General features: G+C 35.3%; 1 protein-coding gene across 7 annotated transcripts in view; it reads left to right on the plus strand.

Annotated features, from left to right (window-relative positions):
• Window positions 1-18889, plus strand: part of KAT6A (lysine acetyltransferase 6A) — a 114119-nt gene that overhangs the window by 83312 nt on the left and 11918 nt on the right. For all 7 annotated transcript variants that reach the window (XM_025440798.3, XM_025440730.3, XM_035699892.2 and 4 more), the window contains 6 exons: window positions 6993-7108; window positions 12822-12963; window positions 14004-14165; window positions 15241-15334; window positions 17089-17320; window positions 18056-18263. In XM_025440798.3, coding sequence (XP_025296583.3) covers window positions 6993-7108; window positions 12822-12963; window positions 14004-14165; window positions 15241-15334; window positions 17089-17320; window positions 18056-18263 — 954 coding nt within the window. The remainder of the gene's footprint in view (window positions 1-6992; window positions 7109-12821; window positions 12964-14003; window positions 14166-15240; window positions 15335-17088; window positions 17321-18055; window positions 18264-18889) is intronic.

Here is an 18889-nt window from a genome sequence, read left to right on the forward strand (position 1 = left end):
GGATTTGTGCAGTTTTAAATTGTTGGGGTAGGGACTGTCTGACATTTAAGAGAAACCTGAAGGAGATAAGAGAATGAACCTTGTGAGTATCATCAGGGGGAACAATATTGCAGACAGGGGAGCAGAAATGTAAAGGTCCTGAATTGGGGTTTGTACTTGGCACACAGTCAAGGAAACACAAAGAAGGCCAGTGTGGTTAGAGCTGAGTAAGTGCAAGGTAGAAGAGAAATTAGGTGATGAGAGGACAGAAAGGTTCTGGGAGCTGGGAGATCAGATATGATAGGGTTTTCTAGGTCATCATAAGGCTTTTACTCTGATTGCGATAGCAACCTTGGAGGATTTTGAGTAGAAGGACTTAAGTTGGAACAGGATTACTCTGGCTTCTGTATAGGTTGAGGGGGAAATACAAAAACCAGGAGAACTTAGGAGGCTATTAGAATTATCCAAGTAAGAGATACAGTGGTTTAGGACATAGTGGTAGTGGTAGAATTGGAATTCTGATTATGTTTCGAAGGTGGTAGACCATTAGGATATGCTGGTGGATTGGCTGTGAAAACAAGGAATTAAGGATGATGCCAGAACACAGTTGGAGGAGGGAGTTGCTTTTTTCTCCAAGATATAGAAGAATATGGGAGGAGCAGGTTTGAGGAAAAATAAAGATCAGGAGTTTGATTTTGAATACATTAACCTTGAGATTCCTATAAAGCATTCAGGAAAGGAAATGTCAAGTAGATAGTGGGTTATATGTGTCTGGAGTTCAAAGCGTAGGTCTGGGTTGAAATTTTAGATCTGGAACTTGTCAGTAAGTTGGTGGTACTAAAAGGAAGGAGACTAGATGAGGTCACCAAAGGAAAGGACAGAACTCTGAGGAGTTCTGTGAAGTACTCCAAGTTTTAGAGATTAGAGAAATGAGGAAAAATGGCCGGTGAAGAGGAAAAAACTTGGAAATACTGGTTTCTTACAAGCTAAGTGAAAAAAAAAAAACTTCAAGAAAGAAGGAATGGAAAAATTTGCAGATAGGTCAAGCAAATTGAGGACTGAAAATTGACCATCAGATTTAGTAACATGAAGGTGAACTTGAGAAGCAGTTTCCATAATGAGTGAAGGGGAAGATGAAAATATAATTGGAGCTGGTTCAAGAAGGAATAGAAGAAGAGAAATTGGTTATAGAAGTAATATGGGGCTATTCTTCTGAAGTAGTTTGCAATGAAGAGGAACAGAGTGAATAGTTGGGTGAAGATGTGAGGACAAAAGAAAATATCCTTTTTTTAAAATATGGGAGAAATAACAGTTGTTTATATGCTGATAGGAATGATCTAGTGGAGAGAAACCTGATGATGGAAAAGAGGGAAGGGAAATTGTCCAGTGTGCAAGTGGAGGCCCTGACTTTAGAGGAAGAGGGAGACAATGTAGCTATATATACTATACTATTAAGGAAGACAGGCTTTGGGCACAGAGGGTAGACATATAGATGTGGCTTTGGAAAGCGGTAGAAGTTCTCTTTTGATTGTTTCTTACTTTTCTAGTATAGTAGGAAGTAAAGGCATTGGTTGAAAATGAAGATGGGCTAAGAGGTGTTGGAGCCTTGAGGAGATAGGAGAAAGTATGAAATAATTTTTAAGGAGAGTGGGAGAGTGAATGGAGTTAGAGAAGCATCAAGGGTCCATTTGAAAGGTTAGTAGTTAAGAATTATAAATGGAGAATAGTCAGTGTGATTCTATGTTTTTCTTCTAACCGTATTCAGGTATTGGATTATGTGGAGACATGAGTTCAACCAGTTAGGATTTTGTTGTTGCATTGGGAGAAAAGTAGGGAAATTAAGGATATGTGCAAAGACGAGGTACAAAAAAGATCTTAGGATCTAAACTGAATGAGAAAGGAGGGCCATATGGAGAGTGAAAAACTGGTAGGATCACTGGATTATAGGTCTTATGGAAAGAAAGGATAATAGGGCTGAAGATAAAATCCTGAGCTTTATCAATATGTAGTGGGAAAGCAAAGAAGATATCTAAGTGTAGATGAACAAAAAAGACATAGGTGAAGAAAAAGACAGGAAGTAGTGTGTAATCACATCTATAATTCTTAGATCCAGAATCCTGAAAACTTAACAAAAAGTTACTGTTAAAGTATAAATAACATAAAATTTACCATCTTAACTATTTTTAAGAATACAGTTCAGTGACATGAAGGATGTGTATACATTGTTGTGCAACCATCACCACCATCCATCTCTAGAATTTTTTTTGTCTTTCCAAACTGAAACTCTGTACCCCTTATACCATAATTTCCCTTTTCTCCTTTCCCTAACCCTTGGCAATCACTAATCTAATTTTGTCTTTGAATTTAGCTGCTATAGGTAGGCCTCAGTGGAATAAAAAAATATTTGCCTTTTTGTGTCTGGCTTTTACTTTATTAGCATAACTTCTTTAAGGTTCATTCAGGTTCATTTAGAATTCCCTTACCAGAATTTTTATTTTTTAAAAATTGTATTTATTTATTCATGAGAGACACAAAGAGAGAGAGGCAGGGACATAGGCAGAGGGAGAAGCAGGCTCCATGCAGGGAGCCCGATGCGGGACTCAATCCCGGGACCCCAGGATCATGTCCTGGACTGAAGGCAGGCGCTAAACTGCTGAGCCACCCAGGCATCCACCCTTACCAGAATTTATATGTATATTTATCATTAGGTATATATGTCTTTACCATGAAAGTTTATCCATTCATCCAATGGACACTTGAGTTGCTTTTACCTTTTGGCTGTTGTGAATAATGCTGCTGTGAATGTGGGTGGACAAATACCTGTCTGAGTCTCTTTTTTCAGTTCTTTTATACATTGCTGGTTCATATGGAAATTGTTTAATTTTTTGAGGAACAGCCAAACTGATTTCCACAGTGCCTATGCACCATTTTATATTTTCACCAGCACTGTTCAAGAATTCCAATTTTTGCACATCCTCTCCAATGCTTGTTATTCTCTGTCCAGTATCCATCCTACTAGGTGTGAAGTGGTGTATCTCATTGTGATTTGCATTTGCATTTCCCTAATGATTAATGATTTCTTTTCATGTGCTTACCAGCCATCTGTTTATCTTCTTTGGAGATTGAAAAAAAAAATATAACTCGTTTTACAGTAAGATCTCACTTACCTAAACAGAATTGTTGGCAAAACATGGTTTGAACTGATATGAGACTATACATATTCGTTACTTATTCCATTTAATATGGATATTCATATGCTTTCCTAAAGAAATATTAGTGTGTCTGATTATGGAGTGTTGCCCAAAATCCTGTCAGGGTTGTTGATTTCAGATATGTAATACTTCACTAACATCAGAAAAATTCAAGATTCTGAAGCACATTCTATTTGAAGGGTTTTGGATAAGAGTCTGTGACTTTGTAGCTTCACTTCCTTGGAAAACTAAGTTCCAGTTCCAAAAAACATGCACACAAACTTTTGGAATTCAGAACATTAATTAATTGAGGACAGTGAGTACTTCATATCTCACCCCTCCCATTTTGTTCTTTTCTGTCTTTATTCTTCACTGTTGATTTTCCTTCCCTGAAGTATTTCCCCTCTTAACTTCTCTGAGCCTTCCCCCCCCCCCCCCCCCCCCCACCTATGAGGTGGGCATATTGTTTTCTACTTTGAGGAACCGACTGTGGCATTTAAATGAGATAACAATATAAGGCATAGAGTCTGCCACAGTATTGGCTTCATAAGTGCTGATTCTCTTTATTCTTTAAGTTCATGCTGCCTCTATTTTGGAGTGTATGAACTCATTCTTACATATCTCTTTCATCATGCAACTTCTAATCCCTAATGAACAGAATTATTTTTTATTACACTGTTTCTATAGGAAAATGTTCAAATACCAGAAAGACCTCTCCTTTCCCTACACTACACATTCTCATACTAATAATAAGGGTACATTCCTCCTCTCCACTCCCACTTCAAAATGCCAAATCCCCGTAGGGAATGGAAAGGGAAGATCAAGGTGGAGTTGTCCAGTGGAGGCATGAGGAAAGGAGCAGAACTGTATCCTTATCACTTCTAGATCAGTTGTAGTTTTCATGTTTGTACCAGATCTGGAATTGGAGAGTACTGTCAGAGTTGCTTCTGTATATTGGAAATTGGAATTAGGTGAGTCATTTGTGGATGTGGAGTTTTTGAAGAAGAGTAATAATCTTTTCTCATAAACTGCTAGTAATAACAGTTTTATTATCTAGAATAGGTTATTTAAAGTTATCTTTTGGGTTAGTCCAATTACTAGTGCATTTAGTTCCCCACCCCTTACTTAGATTGAAAGATCCATTCTGACCTGGAATATATGTCATCTTTTCAAGATGTTGGCATATTCAAATGAAAAGGTGGCACAAAGTGGCAGAATTCTAGTTAAAAGTTTAAAAAAATAATTTATTAAAAAATATTTTATGTGTTTATTTGAGAGAGCCTAAGCAAGAGAGAGAGAGCCACGAGCAAGGAGAGGGGCAAAGGGATAGGGAAAAACAGACTCCCTACTGAGCATGGAACCCCAGCGTTGGATTCTGGGCTGGATCTCAGAACTCTGGAATCATGACCTGAGCCAAAGGCAGACAGACACTCAACTGACTGAGCCACCCAGTCCCTGCTGTGTTCTTGATTCTATTAGAGAGCTGCTGCTTTAGAAAGCTGCATGTTTACTGAGAGTATTTTGGCTGAAATTTAAAAATAAAACCTAGCAGAATTGACCTTGTCATTCAGATTTGAGTTTGATTTTGGCAAGGACTGGGTTAATGAGTGGTTTGGATGCAGCTGTTGCTTCCTTACTGCAGTGAGTCTTTGTTAAGGTGTAAACCTTAGTAAACGGAAACACACAGGCTCTTGAGGCTTTCATAAGGGAGTTGGAGATGGTGGTGGAGGCCAGAAGTGGATGAGTGCATGTGCCAGCCATTTCACGGTGCAAACAGGTGAGGATAGGTAAAGGCAGTGGGGAAGTCTTCTGTGAGTCTAGTTTTAAACAGACCGTCTTAGTTGCGGTGATGTGTAAACAGTTATACTGGAACTGGATATCCACGTTTACATCGTGCATCCGCCTGGAGGAGTGCCGGGCAGCTGAGGGGAAGGCTCTCAAACAACAGGCAGTACCTCAGCAGGTGCATATTTTCAACTCCTCTGCTTTCTGTTTGATCGTTGGCTCAGGAAGTTGTTTTCTGATATTTGGTTATTCTGATACCTCCTATACTCGTGTTGTTTTGAGTTGTGAAGATAGGTTAAAAGATGCTACTTTATGAATTAGAATACTTGCTTCTGGAATGTAGTTTAAAGAACATTGTTTTTAAAACCTTTTTACAAATTTTTATTTTGGTTTTGAGACATGAAAAAATATTATTTTAACCCTGTCTTGCGTATGTTTGTTTTTAATGATTTTTGCACTTGGAAGAACCCCCAGTACTCCTTGGTGTCCTAACATAATTGATCCAACTAATAGATGTTTATATTTTGTTTTGAAATGTCTAAGGAAGAGGTTGAGGTTTCACCTAGCTGTATTCCAGCATGAAACCTGAGATAAGTCCCTTGGCCTTTTTATAAAAGATAATGGTTAGAAAGGCCAGAGAGAGTTCTCAAATTAGTTGTTGTGAAGAGGTTTCTTCCTTCCTTAAATGAATTTACTAAAACTGAATAAAAATATCTGATCTTTTTTGTTTTGTTAGAAAGTGTGTAGGGGTTTGTGGGGGTGTGTCTGTCTCTCTATGGGCTCCAACAAGAGACTTTTAATAAATCTGTCTGATTTTTAAAGCATAAAGTTGAAGAATAATGTTAGTTATCCTTTTGTTGAGGAGTTATTAATACTTTGATTAGACTAAATTCTAACTTAAGTCAATTTTAATGTTAAGCCTTCAAAAAAAGAAGAATTTATTTATTTTAGAATGAGCAGAGGAGGCAGAGGGGGGGAGGAAGAGGGACAAGCAGATTCTGAGCTAAGCATGGAGCCCTAGGTGAGGCTTAGTCCTACGACTGGAGATCATGACCTGAGCTGAAACCAAGAGTGGACACTTAACTGACTGAGCCACCCAGGCGCCCTAATGTTAAGTCTTAAATGAATATTTATAGAGTGTCCATGATAAATATTATGTACATAATATATATGTATGTATGTGTCTATGTATGAATCTCTTCCTGTATTGGTTGTAGAGCACATCAAATTGCTCTTGAACTTGAAGTTTTAAAACCTGATCTTTGTAGTCCTCAGCAGTGGCTTATATTTAAATTGCTGGTGTGGAAGTCATAAAGGCTTTACAAATTACTCTTTTTTTTAGATAATGTAGTTCAGGTTTTTGCAGAGATGGAGGCATAGAGATTGTTTTCATTATAAACAGAAGATAGGTAAAAGGGATAATGATATGTGTATAACAGTTTTTTTTTTTTTTTGGTTGGTTAAATCTATGAATAACTACTGATGAAGGGAATTTTAGGGGCAGTGTAAAATGAAGACTCTTTTGATACTTTTTTGTCATATTCTTTTAATATAATCTACTTTTCCAAACCAGAAAGTCACTCTATTCTCCCTGCTCACATGTTTAGTGGGTTGTTGCTGTAGTCAGGTGAGGCACTTGTGTAGTGACACTGGCAAGTATTCAGAGTTCCTTCTCCCTCCTTGTTAAAAGTTATTCTTTGTCTTATATCCCCAAATGTCAGCAGCTTCTCTTTAATAACTAAGTCATTAAGGGAGTGAATTTAATTGTGGAAAATATTCGCAGTCTTATTAAATGTGGAAAATACAATGACACCAATTGCATTTGGTTTTCAAAGATTAGCATTTTTGTTGTCCATTTGAATACCCTGTTTACAAAAAATAATACAGCTTATTTCAAAACTTGTTAGCTTATTCCTCGCTTTTTTTGTTCTTCTGTGGAACTCTGAGAAGACAACATCTAATTTCAGCTTTTTCATTATATCAATCTCAGTAGATTTAATTTAGCTAACTTTTGTGATGTATTTTTTGACTGCACAGAAAGTTGGAGTGACTGGTCCCCCTGATCCACAAGTCCGCTGTCCCTCTGTCATTGAGTTTGGGAAGTATGAAATTCACACCTGGTACTCCTCCCCATATCCTCAAGAATATTCAAGGTATGTTTTGAGAGACCCTTTACCTTTTGTTTGTAGTTTCTTAGAACTCCCAACACTAGATCTTGGGGACATTTTAGTCCGCTTATCTTTATACATTTGAGGAAACTGGTGGATTTTAAACATCCATAGTAGCAGCATATTCTGGTAGCCACTTAATCCCAGTTGGCTTTAGATTTTTCTTTTCTGTAACCTGTCCAAAAGCTATTATTTAAAATTGGGAACCTGACACATGGTCAGAACAAGAAGAGGAACATATTTCTTTAAGAGAAATTTGCCTTCATACTTCATGCTACTTAAGTACAAGTAAACTTTCATTGAGTAGACTTTTATCTAAAATTTTATAATTTAATGAACTTAGTGAATGTTTTTGCAGGAATAATTGGACAAATGGTATGTAGTAATACTACATGTAAATAGCTTGGATTTCCAGACATTAAAAGTAACCAGTCACCAGCTTTTTGGAATGAGGCAATATGTTTAGTGAAGCCAGATAGGTTTCATGACTCCGTTCTCCGTTCTGACATTTATAAGCTGTATAACCTTAGAAGTTGCCCAGCTAGCCTATACCTCAGTTTCTTCATCTGCAAAATGGGGTAAAACTAGTACTTACCTCATAGAGTTTGTTGTGATCATTAAAATGAGTTAAAACCTGTAAATCTCACCTTGACCCAAGGGTAGAGAGGAAATTGATGTAGAGATGGATTTAGAGAGCCAGCATCAGCACTTGCTTTTCAAGAGATTGATGAGAGTGGAACCACGAGGCTGTTGCTTATTAAGATATGAAAAGGCTTCTTTAGAAATGTGTTTTTTATTCTGGTAAGATTGTCAGTATCTGATCTCTTCGGTTTGATGGAATTGGTTTTCAATTTATTCTTAATAAACATTGCCTACAGAAAAATAAATAATAAATAGGAATCATAGTAGAAAGCAGCAATGGGATAGGAACTATAAAATTTACCAACTTTCTTAAGTAAAATTTTAGACATTTTTCTGGTACATTGCCTTATCTGTTGTGGAGTATTCCCTGAATTTTCCATCAAAAAATATTCTATAGGATAATAGATTCTTTAGTAATTGTGATTTTTTTCTCTATTTGTAATTCTTTTAGTTACATTTATATATATATATAATTTTAAGTGAGTTTAGGCTTGTTCTATTAAACTTGAGTTGGCTAAAATGTTTAGAGATCTTATGTTTTCCAAATAAAAATCCTGTGTCCTTACTTGGTTAATAACTACTTATTATTTTATGCTGAATTATTTCTAAGTTATTTCTTATTACTAAAGGTTTTGAACACTTTTTTAAAAATTCAAAATCCCAAAGCATGCAAGAACAGAACAATTGCAGCAAATAAGAAAGAAGAAAGATCCCAAAAGGAAAATCTTTGGGAAGTGGGATTATGCATTATTTCCCATAATACCCAGATATTTGTGTGCATTGTATATTAAGTAATCTTGCATCCCTGACTTAAGAAACAAATCAAAATGAAACAACAATGATGTCAGTAATGCTGCTTCATTTGGAGCAGTATGATTAAGTCTTAGACATTGAATTGTATAAACCAGAGTTTTAACCCTAAGTTTCTGTAATAGGCCATATGATGTTCATATCTGGCAGACAGTTTCATAGAGAACCCCCTAAAACATGGCATAGATGGGCTAAAGGCAAGAGTAACTGTGATGGTGGGAAATCCTTTACTCCTGAGCAGTTTAGCATTATTAACCTTTTTGCAAGGAAATCATACTGATATCCTAAAGAATGGGTTCTATGTAATTGAGTAGCTTGGGAAATTTCCTCTTCCTTTTGATCTTGTTCCTGACTTGATTTGATGCATAGATTATATACTACAGCCCCAGTTACAGAAGACCAGCATCCTTAAGGTCTTTGGGTGACCATTAAATGATGAAAAAAATGAATGAAAGGAGAATAAAACTATTAATCATAAATTAATAGTAGCTTTAGTTACCATCATTAAGCTGGTACTAGACTAAACATCTCTGGAATAATTTTGTGTGAGGTAGATAGTAATATCTTCATCTTCCAGACCAGAGCCCAGCAAACATATTCAAGACCACACAGTTTATAAGTTGCAGGACCGGATTTAATCTCACTTTTCTCTTAATCACATAGCCATAACTTTTAATCACTGAGCTTGCCCTACTCCATATAGCATCTGTATCTAGATTGATCTCACATGGCTTTTACCATAATCTTTAATTTAAGTAATATTTGATAGAATTTTTTGTTGTATTAAAATTTTACCAAAAATGGACTTATTATAATAAGGCTACACAAATTGCTGCTACCTGGGGCAATGTTTAGAAGCCAAAAGGATACTGTAAGAGTTCCTGGGAAGAATATTTGCATCATCCTTCAAGTAAGGGAAGCAATGTAGCTGCAGCCCAGTTAAGAGTGTCAGCATAGTGGCTGGCTCTAGAATAAACTTTAGGTATGGAAGCTACACCCCATGATGCAGCTAATCAAAGTGACCTTTCACCTATTGGATAGTCAAGGCCTAGATGCTATCAGGAAGACAATGACAAAAAGTAGTACCCAACAGTATCCTTTATGGCTAAGAGTATTCATACTCTTCTATAATCACATCATGTGATTTGATGTTCTTTCTGGTTGATACATTTTTTCAATGAAAGAACTTTAGCCATATATACTGTTACTAAAACATTTTGTTTTCCAGGAGTTTTATCAGATGATTCCCTTTACACTAACAGTGTTATCCCAGTGGGCTTGGTTATAATAAAGTAAGAGCCTTTATTTTAAAATGTTTTCAGCAAGAACTAAATTGGAATCAAGTAGATTATGATGCTTGCTTTTACTTTATTTTTCAGATACTAAAATTTGCTGAAGTTTTTTTTTTAATCAAGAAAATGTCATGCATCTTGCTATTTATTCCAAGGGAATAGCATGAATTTATGATTTACCAGATAAGACTTGGCAGTAATTTTTTTTATAGATTTCATTCCTCCTAGGTTTTCTTGAACAACTTGCTTACTGTGAGAGCTTTAAAAATTAGGCCTTCTTTCATAGACCTTAGAAAATAAGTTGTACTTTATTTTCATGTCTCTGTACCAAGACCTAAAAGTTGAATTGGATGCTTTTAAATTTGGCATTTATCTTTAGCATAATCTGGAAAGTGTAGTGTTCTGTCACTCTTCCCTCCCTTCCTTTTTCCCCAGGATTTTATGTTTCTCCAATTCACATTGTAGGGAATATTTAGTTGTAATATTTAGTTTTCAGAGTGAAACTGTATGCACAGATTCTTCTGTATCTTCATGTGGCAACAAGTTAAAATTGCTCATTGAGAATTTAGCACTGGTAAATAAAAGTAAGTGGTAGAGTAGTTGGAAGAAGGAGGATGCCATTAGTTACACAGGGAGAACCTCCTTCTGCCTTCCTTTTAAGAAGAAATTATTCAAAATCTACATATTGAGGAAAATAGTGTGGCAGTTGTGGGTCAGCTCTGAGACTCAGTTTGTATAGCTAGTGCCCATATTAGATGAAGTTTATAGTTGTGGCCATTTTGTTTTGAGACTTTTTTTAGTTCTGGTGGTAAAGAAGAAGAAAACTCTCTGTCTTATTGCCATTCCTTCTCTAAGTTGTGGGGTTTGAGGCAGCATGCAAAGGAAATAAGCATGGTCAGCCAGGAAACCTTTCTTTTCTATGCTCTTGGCTCCAGTTTTTTTACTTCAGTTTGTAATGTCAGTTATTATTTGTTATTCTCACTACTTTATTCTGGAATGACTTTTGTACTAATGATATAATATCAGGTTATATTGGTTTGTCTAATATGAGAGATTTTGGAAACTAGTATTAGGTATTGTAAATACTTAGAAATACTGTACCTCACCAGTTCCCTGGAAGCATTTAGTGTGCTGTGAACAACAGTTTTAGAAGTAAGCTGTGAGACTGTTTTGGAAGAGTAAATGCACATTGTAAATCTCCAAGGTAGAAGGAAAAAAATCACATACCTTTTCCCACCCTTGTTTGAGTGTGAAACACTAACTGCATACAGGGCTAGTGCTCCATAAGTCTACCTTGACAAAGGCCTTTGTTGAATGTTAGATGTTTTCAGATAAGGTATAATTATGTTTTAAAAGTGGCTTCCAAAGTAGTACTTGAAAAAATAGTGTGGTCTTCACACTTTAGGAAATTAGAGATTTTTCTGTGTTAATCTATTTTTTTCTTTAATTCTGATGTAATAGTTTTAAAGCATAGCTATCCAAACTGGTACAACTAAATTTAATGAGGTTTATTAAAATTTCCTTTAGCTTATTACTTATGTATTACTTATTTATTTGAGAAAAAATGCAGTTATTTGTTTAGATTATAGTTCTTGTCATCATATCTAGTATTTTTCTATATACAGTTTTTAGTGATGGTATCAGATCTCAGATTAGCAAGGCATGACCAGTTGTGGACACAGTTCAGGATACAGGGAAGTTTTTGTGCTGAGGATAAATGAGGTGTGTATTTTATATTAGAAGAGCCACGTGGTCTTCTGGATGAGACTGCAATAGGTGTAAAAGCCACTGGCTTTTAATTTAGACTCTTACTTCCATTACTTTATGAATTCATCCAGTAACTTTATTGCCTAGCTCCTCATAAAAGGGACATTGTAAAGATGTCATATTAAATTACTGCTAAAATACTACTATTGTATAAATATAAATTAATAACAACATCTGAAAGAATAATTTGAACTTTTATTTCACTTGTTGGCTTTTAAGCTTCAGGGTTTAATGTGATATTTAACCAGAGGGAAAGCCAGAATTTCAGGGGTAGAGGGAAGGAGGTAGTGTAGTATGTCCAAACCTGAAAAGACATATTATTACAGTTTTATACTTAAAAAGATATATAAAATCTGCTTTTATAATACCCATTTTATATCCATATTTCTCAGCACTCTATACCTAGTGCACCTAGCACAGGGCCTGACACACAGTAGTAGCACAGTTGACCCTTGAACAACACCATGGTGAGGGGCACCAACTCCACACAGTCAGAAATCCATGTATAACTTTTGACTTCCCAAAAACTTAACTAATAATCTGCTGTTGACCACAAGCCTTACCAATAGCATAAACAGTCAAGTGACACATGCTTTTTATTACATGTACTATATATTATATTCTTAGAATAAAGTAAGCTAGAGAGAAGAAAATATTATTAACAAAATCTTAAAGAAGAGAAAATATATTTACATTACTGTATTTACCAAGAAAAATCCACATATAAGCGGACCCATGCTGTCCAAAGCCATGTTGTTCCAAAAAAAATGGATGAATGATCAAATAAAGGAAGAAAGAATATATAGCTGAGAAAATCTTCTTCACTTATTGGTGTGTTCTGAAGGTAGGCTTTATTTTCTACTTTATTAGAGATTATCAAGGAGGGGAAAATATGCGATTTGCATTGTCTGCCAAGTGGGTAACTTTTTAAAAAGTCTGGGAAGCATTTAGTCTAATAGGAAGAGCACTGAATTGAGTATCTTTACTTTTCACTCTTGCCCTCCTTGTTAACTAGTTAGATGCCGCTAACCAAATTAGTTTTATCTTTAGTTTGTTTTCTCTTTCATTAATGGGGATAACAATACATTCTCTACCTTTTTATTCGAGTAGTAATGAGATTCAAAAAACGATAGTTGTGAAAGTTTGCAGTCTTATAAAAAGCCCTGTCTTTTTTTAATTATTTACAGGCTCCCTAAATTGTATCTTTGTGAATTCTGTCTAAAATATATGAAAAGTAGAACTATTCTCCAGCAGCACATGAAGAAATGTGGTTGGTTCCATCCTCCTGCCAATGAGATTTACAGAAAAAATAATATTTCTGTCTTTGAGGTAAAGTAGATGTTTTATAGTTATCTTCCTATCATTTCAAATGTAGTGCCATCTGAACTGCATCTAATTGTACTTGGAGTTTTTTTTGAAATGTTATTTTACTCACTATTGAGTCCCAGTAATTCAGCTGTATGAGAAGAAGAATTAGGCCAATCCAAATGGTACCAAGATCACACAAGCTTGATCTCAAAATAAATTATTCTGTTTCAGGATTCCATTTGATTATAAAAATGCCAACTGATTGGTTAATTGGTTATGTTTAGATGTGATAAAATTGTATGAAATGGTATTTAAATGAAAAAATTTCTCTTGCTTTACTTAAAGGAATATTTTGTAGAGGTATATTTAATAGCTGTAGTAAACCTTATTTTGTAAAGATATAAAAAAAATTTTTTTTCACTTTGTCATGATGATATGACTTTGTGTCTGGGAATATTGCATTTGCTGAGTTCCAACCTAGGAAACCTGCTTGGTGCCTCTGGCAATAGTTAATACTCCTGAAAATAGCTTTATTTGGGGGTAAATCTAATCGTGGCGGTCAGACTGTGTTGCTTCTAGCTGCTGGCAGAGATCAGACTATAGTTATATCTTGTTTTACTTAACATATGTATTTTAGAAGAGGTTGCTTTTAGATCTTTTGTTGGATTCCTTTTAAAAATGAATCACATCAGCTTGCCATCTAAGGGATTACTACAGCCAGTCTCGTTTATTTTATCTTTTTTTTTTTTTTTGGTATTTTTTTTTATTTGAGTTCGATTTGCGCCAGTCCTGTTTAAAAGCAAAAAGTGCTGTTTTTAAAAGAGTCATCATTTCTTTGTCTAGCTATTCATACTTTGTCGAAGTACAGTATTTTATATGTTTAGTAGTCTTAAAACAGCAGGTGTTCTAATTCTACTGTTGAAAGGATAGCTTCCAGGTTCTGATTACTGACAGCTTCTCTGAGGCTGGACAATGTTACTCACAGGTATTTGTAAGTGATGTGTACTCTTGAACTAAAGAGCCACTTTTCCTGACCATTTTGTTCTATTATTTTCCTCTAGGTTGATGGGAATGTCAGTACCATTTATTGTCAGAACCTGTGTCTCTTGGCAAAGTTGTTTCTTGACCACAAAACGCTCTATTATGACGTGGAGCCATTTCTTTTTTATGTACTAACACAGAATGATGTCAAGGGCTGCCACCTTGTTGGCTACTTTTCTAAAGTAAGTATATTCAGTTTAAAATTTGTTTGAATTCACATGGAAATCTAAAACAATCTTTGTCACTTCCCCTGAGGAGAAACTACACTATCAGCACCTTCTAAGTACTATCTGGCTTTTTGGAAAGGAAAATAGAAGGAACATTCAGAATCATATCAAGTGCTAGAAGGTGCCTAATAACATTCAACAGACTCTACTCTCCTAGGAACATGAGCTGCCATTTATACTCTAGAGGAAAAGGTTTTAAATCACTTCTATTCCCAGGGTAATAATAGCCAGAACTTGTGAAATAAACAGTCATTACCTCTGTGAGCTGTTTCTCAGTTTAAATCTTCTCTTCCTAGTTTAAATTTGAAGAATTTAAATAAGAATAAGAAGCCATTTTAATTCAAGGATATTTTTCTCTCCTAATAATCTTCCATTCTCTTGGGGAGAACAAAAGGTGTTTTTTTGTAGTCAAACCACATAAAAGATGTACTTATACTTAAGTTAGCCTATGATAAAATCTAAGTGTATGAAACAGGTAAGTGGAAAGTACCAGCTTTCTGTTAGTTGGCTATTTCAGAAGTTAAATGTAATTTTATAGATACTGCCTGATTTTTAAAGGAACTGTACCCAACATTTTCAGATTATTTTTTGTGAAGTTAGGTACAACCAGTGGAGAGATGGGACTGCCCTGTGTATCACCAGAGCAGGAAATAAGAGAATCTTTGAAATGGTTGATGAATTTTCCCATTTCTGGAGTACCACACTGACTCATCATTTGTAGCTTTGCAGATTGATTGGGACTCAGATTCCTCTGTTCATCTTAGGCAATGACATACTGTTTTGGAGTTGCAGATGGTGTTAGATGGCATAATTTTATTTTATATTTTTATTCTCCTGGGATGGTTGCTTTGTGGGTAATGGCAATGACTTAACATTGTCCTAGCTCCTCCCAGTGGGGTATTTTTTTCTTGATGAGCTTGCTATTCTCAAAGGACCAGGGCTGTGGTTTTGACTGTTAGTCTTTGTTTCTTGATAATTAGCATTACTATTCAGTCTTATCCACATGTTGTTTTACAATTTTCTTTACCAGGAAAAGCACTGCCAACAGAAGTACAACGTTTCCTGTATAATGATTCTTCCCCAATACCAGCGTAAGGGCTATGGCAGGTTTCTCATCGATTTCAGTAAGGATTATATAATACAGTTTTTCATTATCTCTTCTTGTGGACCTTCTGTGATATCTGTATTTTTAGAGATTTACAGATGATTTATTGGTTGCTAGTATCTTTTGTCATACTGCAGTGTGGGACTTTAAAACCTAAAGTCATGAATTTTTTTTTTTCTTTTGATTGGACATGAAATATTTTAAAATAGCTTATACTGAATACTCACTTTTGTGTGACCTATTGCAAATACTTTTAATTATAAACTCTGAATTTACAGTGGAACTTAGTTTTATGATAATTCTGACAGTAATACTCAATACATTATATAACTACTTAAGTTAGTACAGTAGAGAAATACAGCGCTCGCCTTATTTTTTGTTACCCAATTACCTGAGAAAATGCGTACATCATTTTTTAGTTACGGGCTCTACCTAGTGGTTAAAATATGCAGTGCACCTTTAAAAAAACCCTAAAAGTAAATGGTGTAGGAAATAATTCAATCTGACTTAAAAATTAAAAGCTAACAGCTCTAAAAAAGTCAATGTAGATTTTGAATCTTGTTTTACATGTTGATAGTCTTGCTTAGAAAGTAAATATATGTTTACAATAAATTTTATATTGATTATAGAATAGCAAGTTTTGAGGAATATTTTTATATAGGCAGTCCTAAATATCAGATGATTATATCACCAGTGTTAAGGAGTTAATTCTCAGATGGACCAGTGCAGCTTATTCTAGTTGGCCTTAGACTGTACTCCTGAATATTTTATTGGAAATATGTGCCATTGATGATGATTTTGTACATTTTCTTGGCCTTTTTAGATTGGTAGTAGAGAGTGCAACTCAGATTGTTTCCTTTAATATCAATATATTGTTCTGAAATAGGACTCATGTTTGGATGTTATGCCATTAAATAGGAAAGTTAAGGGAAAATATTTTATTATACTAATTAGTTATACTTTTGAGATACACAAACAACAGTCTATGATTACAGTTTTTTTTTTCATTTGCTTTTCGTAACGTAATCTATTTTCCCATGTTACACTATTTACAGACTGCTTTTAGTAAAGCGTCCTTTGATAACAAAAAAACTGCATTTCTTCTGCCATCTCCATTGTCAGTGCTTTCTCTTAGTATTTATGCCTTTCTCTTCCTGTTCTTGAGAGTCCTGCTCTAAACAGGAGGACAAATCCCACCATACACTCACGGGGACATCCTCACGCTGACATCCTTGCTTACTAAGAATTAAGGTGAGGTAATTGTTAGGAGAGCTTTGGCTGAAGTGAGAAATGGTCATCTGATTCACTCGCAGAAGAACCACAATCTTAACAGATAGGATTACATAAAAATGAAGGCATTCTTTTGTATTGTTCAACAATTCAGGTGTAGCTGTTGCCATCTGGTGGTCCAAATAAAACATGCAAGGGAGGTTCCCCCCATAAAATAAAAAGGATTATTGCCTTAATCTTGTTAATGCAGCCTGTTAATATGAAGTCCTATGATTTTTTAACAATTTGAATGTTTTAACGTGATTTATAGTAAGTATAGATAGAGTAATAATAACCTAATGTTCAGTATGTACAAATTACGTCATCTTGTGGAAATATGTGTTGGAGTAATTTTTCAATTTTGTTCTTTTTCTTGAAGGAATATATCTTTGACATTATTATTGCCTATTTTGCTTAGATTGATTGTGAAGAGGGGATTGCTATTTTGGTGAATTAGCCTATTTTAGGCTCTCTGACATATTTGTGATTCGGGGGTTTCTTTAGGTTATTTGTTATCAAAGCGTGAAGGCCAAGCAGGGTCTCCAGAGAAACCATTATCCGATCTAGGTCGTCTTTCCTACATGGCTTATTGGAAAAGTGTAATATTGGAGTGCCTTTATCACCAAAATGACAAGCAAATCAGCATTAAGAAGTTAAGCAAGTTGACTGGAATCTGCCCTCAAGACATTACTTCCACACTCCACCACCTAAGAATGCTGGACTTCCGTAGTGACCAGTGAGTATCATACCCCTTGGCACACTCTCAAAAGATAATTATGTGGAAGTGTTTGGATCAGGCAGCCATATTATCAATAAAAAGGCATAAACTAATATAAGTGGTACATTTAGTGATCCTGAGAGACCATTTTTATTTCTGTGATATTTGATACTATTGACCATATTTTCTTTTTAACTGTTTTTTTCTAGTCTTCCTTCTAACTTTTGGACCTATGCTATTGAATCTTTTATTTTCTAATGTTGGGAGCTCCTTCACAATACAGGAAGTAAATAAAAACTCTAGAAATAACGTCTAATAGAATATACCCATGATTTTTTTCCATGTAAGTGATACAAAATAAAATATAGGACAGGGGAAGTTTAATTCCCCCTTATCTAGAGAGTATGGGAAAAGATCACAGAGAAAGGAAGGAGGCATTGGACTAGAAAGCTGGACAATAGAGATAGAGTACGAGAGAGTAGCAGAAATTCCAGAGATTGGAAGTGTGAGACAGTGAATGGTTCAAATGACTTCATCCATTGCTCTTGTTGACTGTGAAGTATCTGTCCAATTCCGTATTTCTTAGCTATCTCGTATAGTGACATATTTCTATATTTTATCCTCCCAAGCAGGCCATTTTTGAAGCATTTGTCATCATCTCCAGGGTTCTGTGGGGGTTATAGCTCCATATTCATTGTCAGGCACTCCTTGTACACACACCATTGATTGCTGTAAACTTTGCTTTGGTTCCAGATTTGTGATAATCCGCCGGGAAAAACTTATCCAGGATCACATGGCAAAGCTTCAGCTGAATTTGCGACCTGTGGATGTAGATCCAGAATGCTTGCGCTGGACTCCTGTCATTGTCTCCAATTCTGTTGTCTCGGAGGAGGAAGAGGAGGAGGCTGAGGAAGGAGAAAACGAAGAGCCGCAGTGCCAGGAAAGAGAATTAGAGACAAGTGTAAGGGCATGAGTAGTCTCTATTTTTGATGACGGAAGGCTCTATTTTTGACTTGTTCATGAGTATTTGTGAAACATGTTACAATATCTTAAACCAATACAGTCAGTTCACATTAGAATTTCATAGTTGATTTCAGTGATGGAGATTTCAGAAAGACTGGGTTTTGTTTACTTATTTGTGTATTTTTAAGCCGTGGATCATTAGGAGACCTTCAAATTTGTTATAATGTGTTACTTAGAACTAAGAATTTCTTACCAGAGTGCTGATAAATGGCTAAATTTTAAGCCGTGTAGTAGTAATTGAGGAATCTGAGTTTAATTCTGACTATTGTTAAAAAATGAAACAACGATCCCTTTTCCTTAAAATAAATTTAAGGAAATAATGTGAACATGTGTATGTTTTCTAGTAGAGCATTAAATAATTCAGTGGTTACCCAAATGTCTTTAGCCATTAAAGGGTTAATGAGGGAATGTTAACATTGTATAGTTTTCAGTATTTTTCTTCACATGATGCATACCTTTCTCTGTTCTTTTTTTTAAGTTGTGCTTTCATCCTTTAAAAATCTATGTCCTCCTTTGAAAAACGTAAACAGTTTCACACCCCTGTTTAATGTAATTTAATTTTCA

The sequence above is a fragment of the Canis lupus genome, chromosome 16 (assembly GCF_003254725.2).
Source record: "Canis lupus dingo isolate Sandy chromosome 16, ASM325472v2, whole genome shotgun sequence".
Classification (NCBI taxonomy): Eukaryota; Metazoa; Chordata; class Mammalia; order Carnivora; family Canidae; genus Canis; species Canis lupus.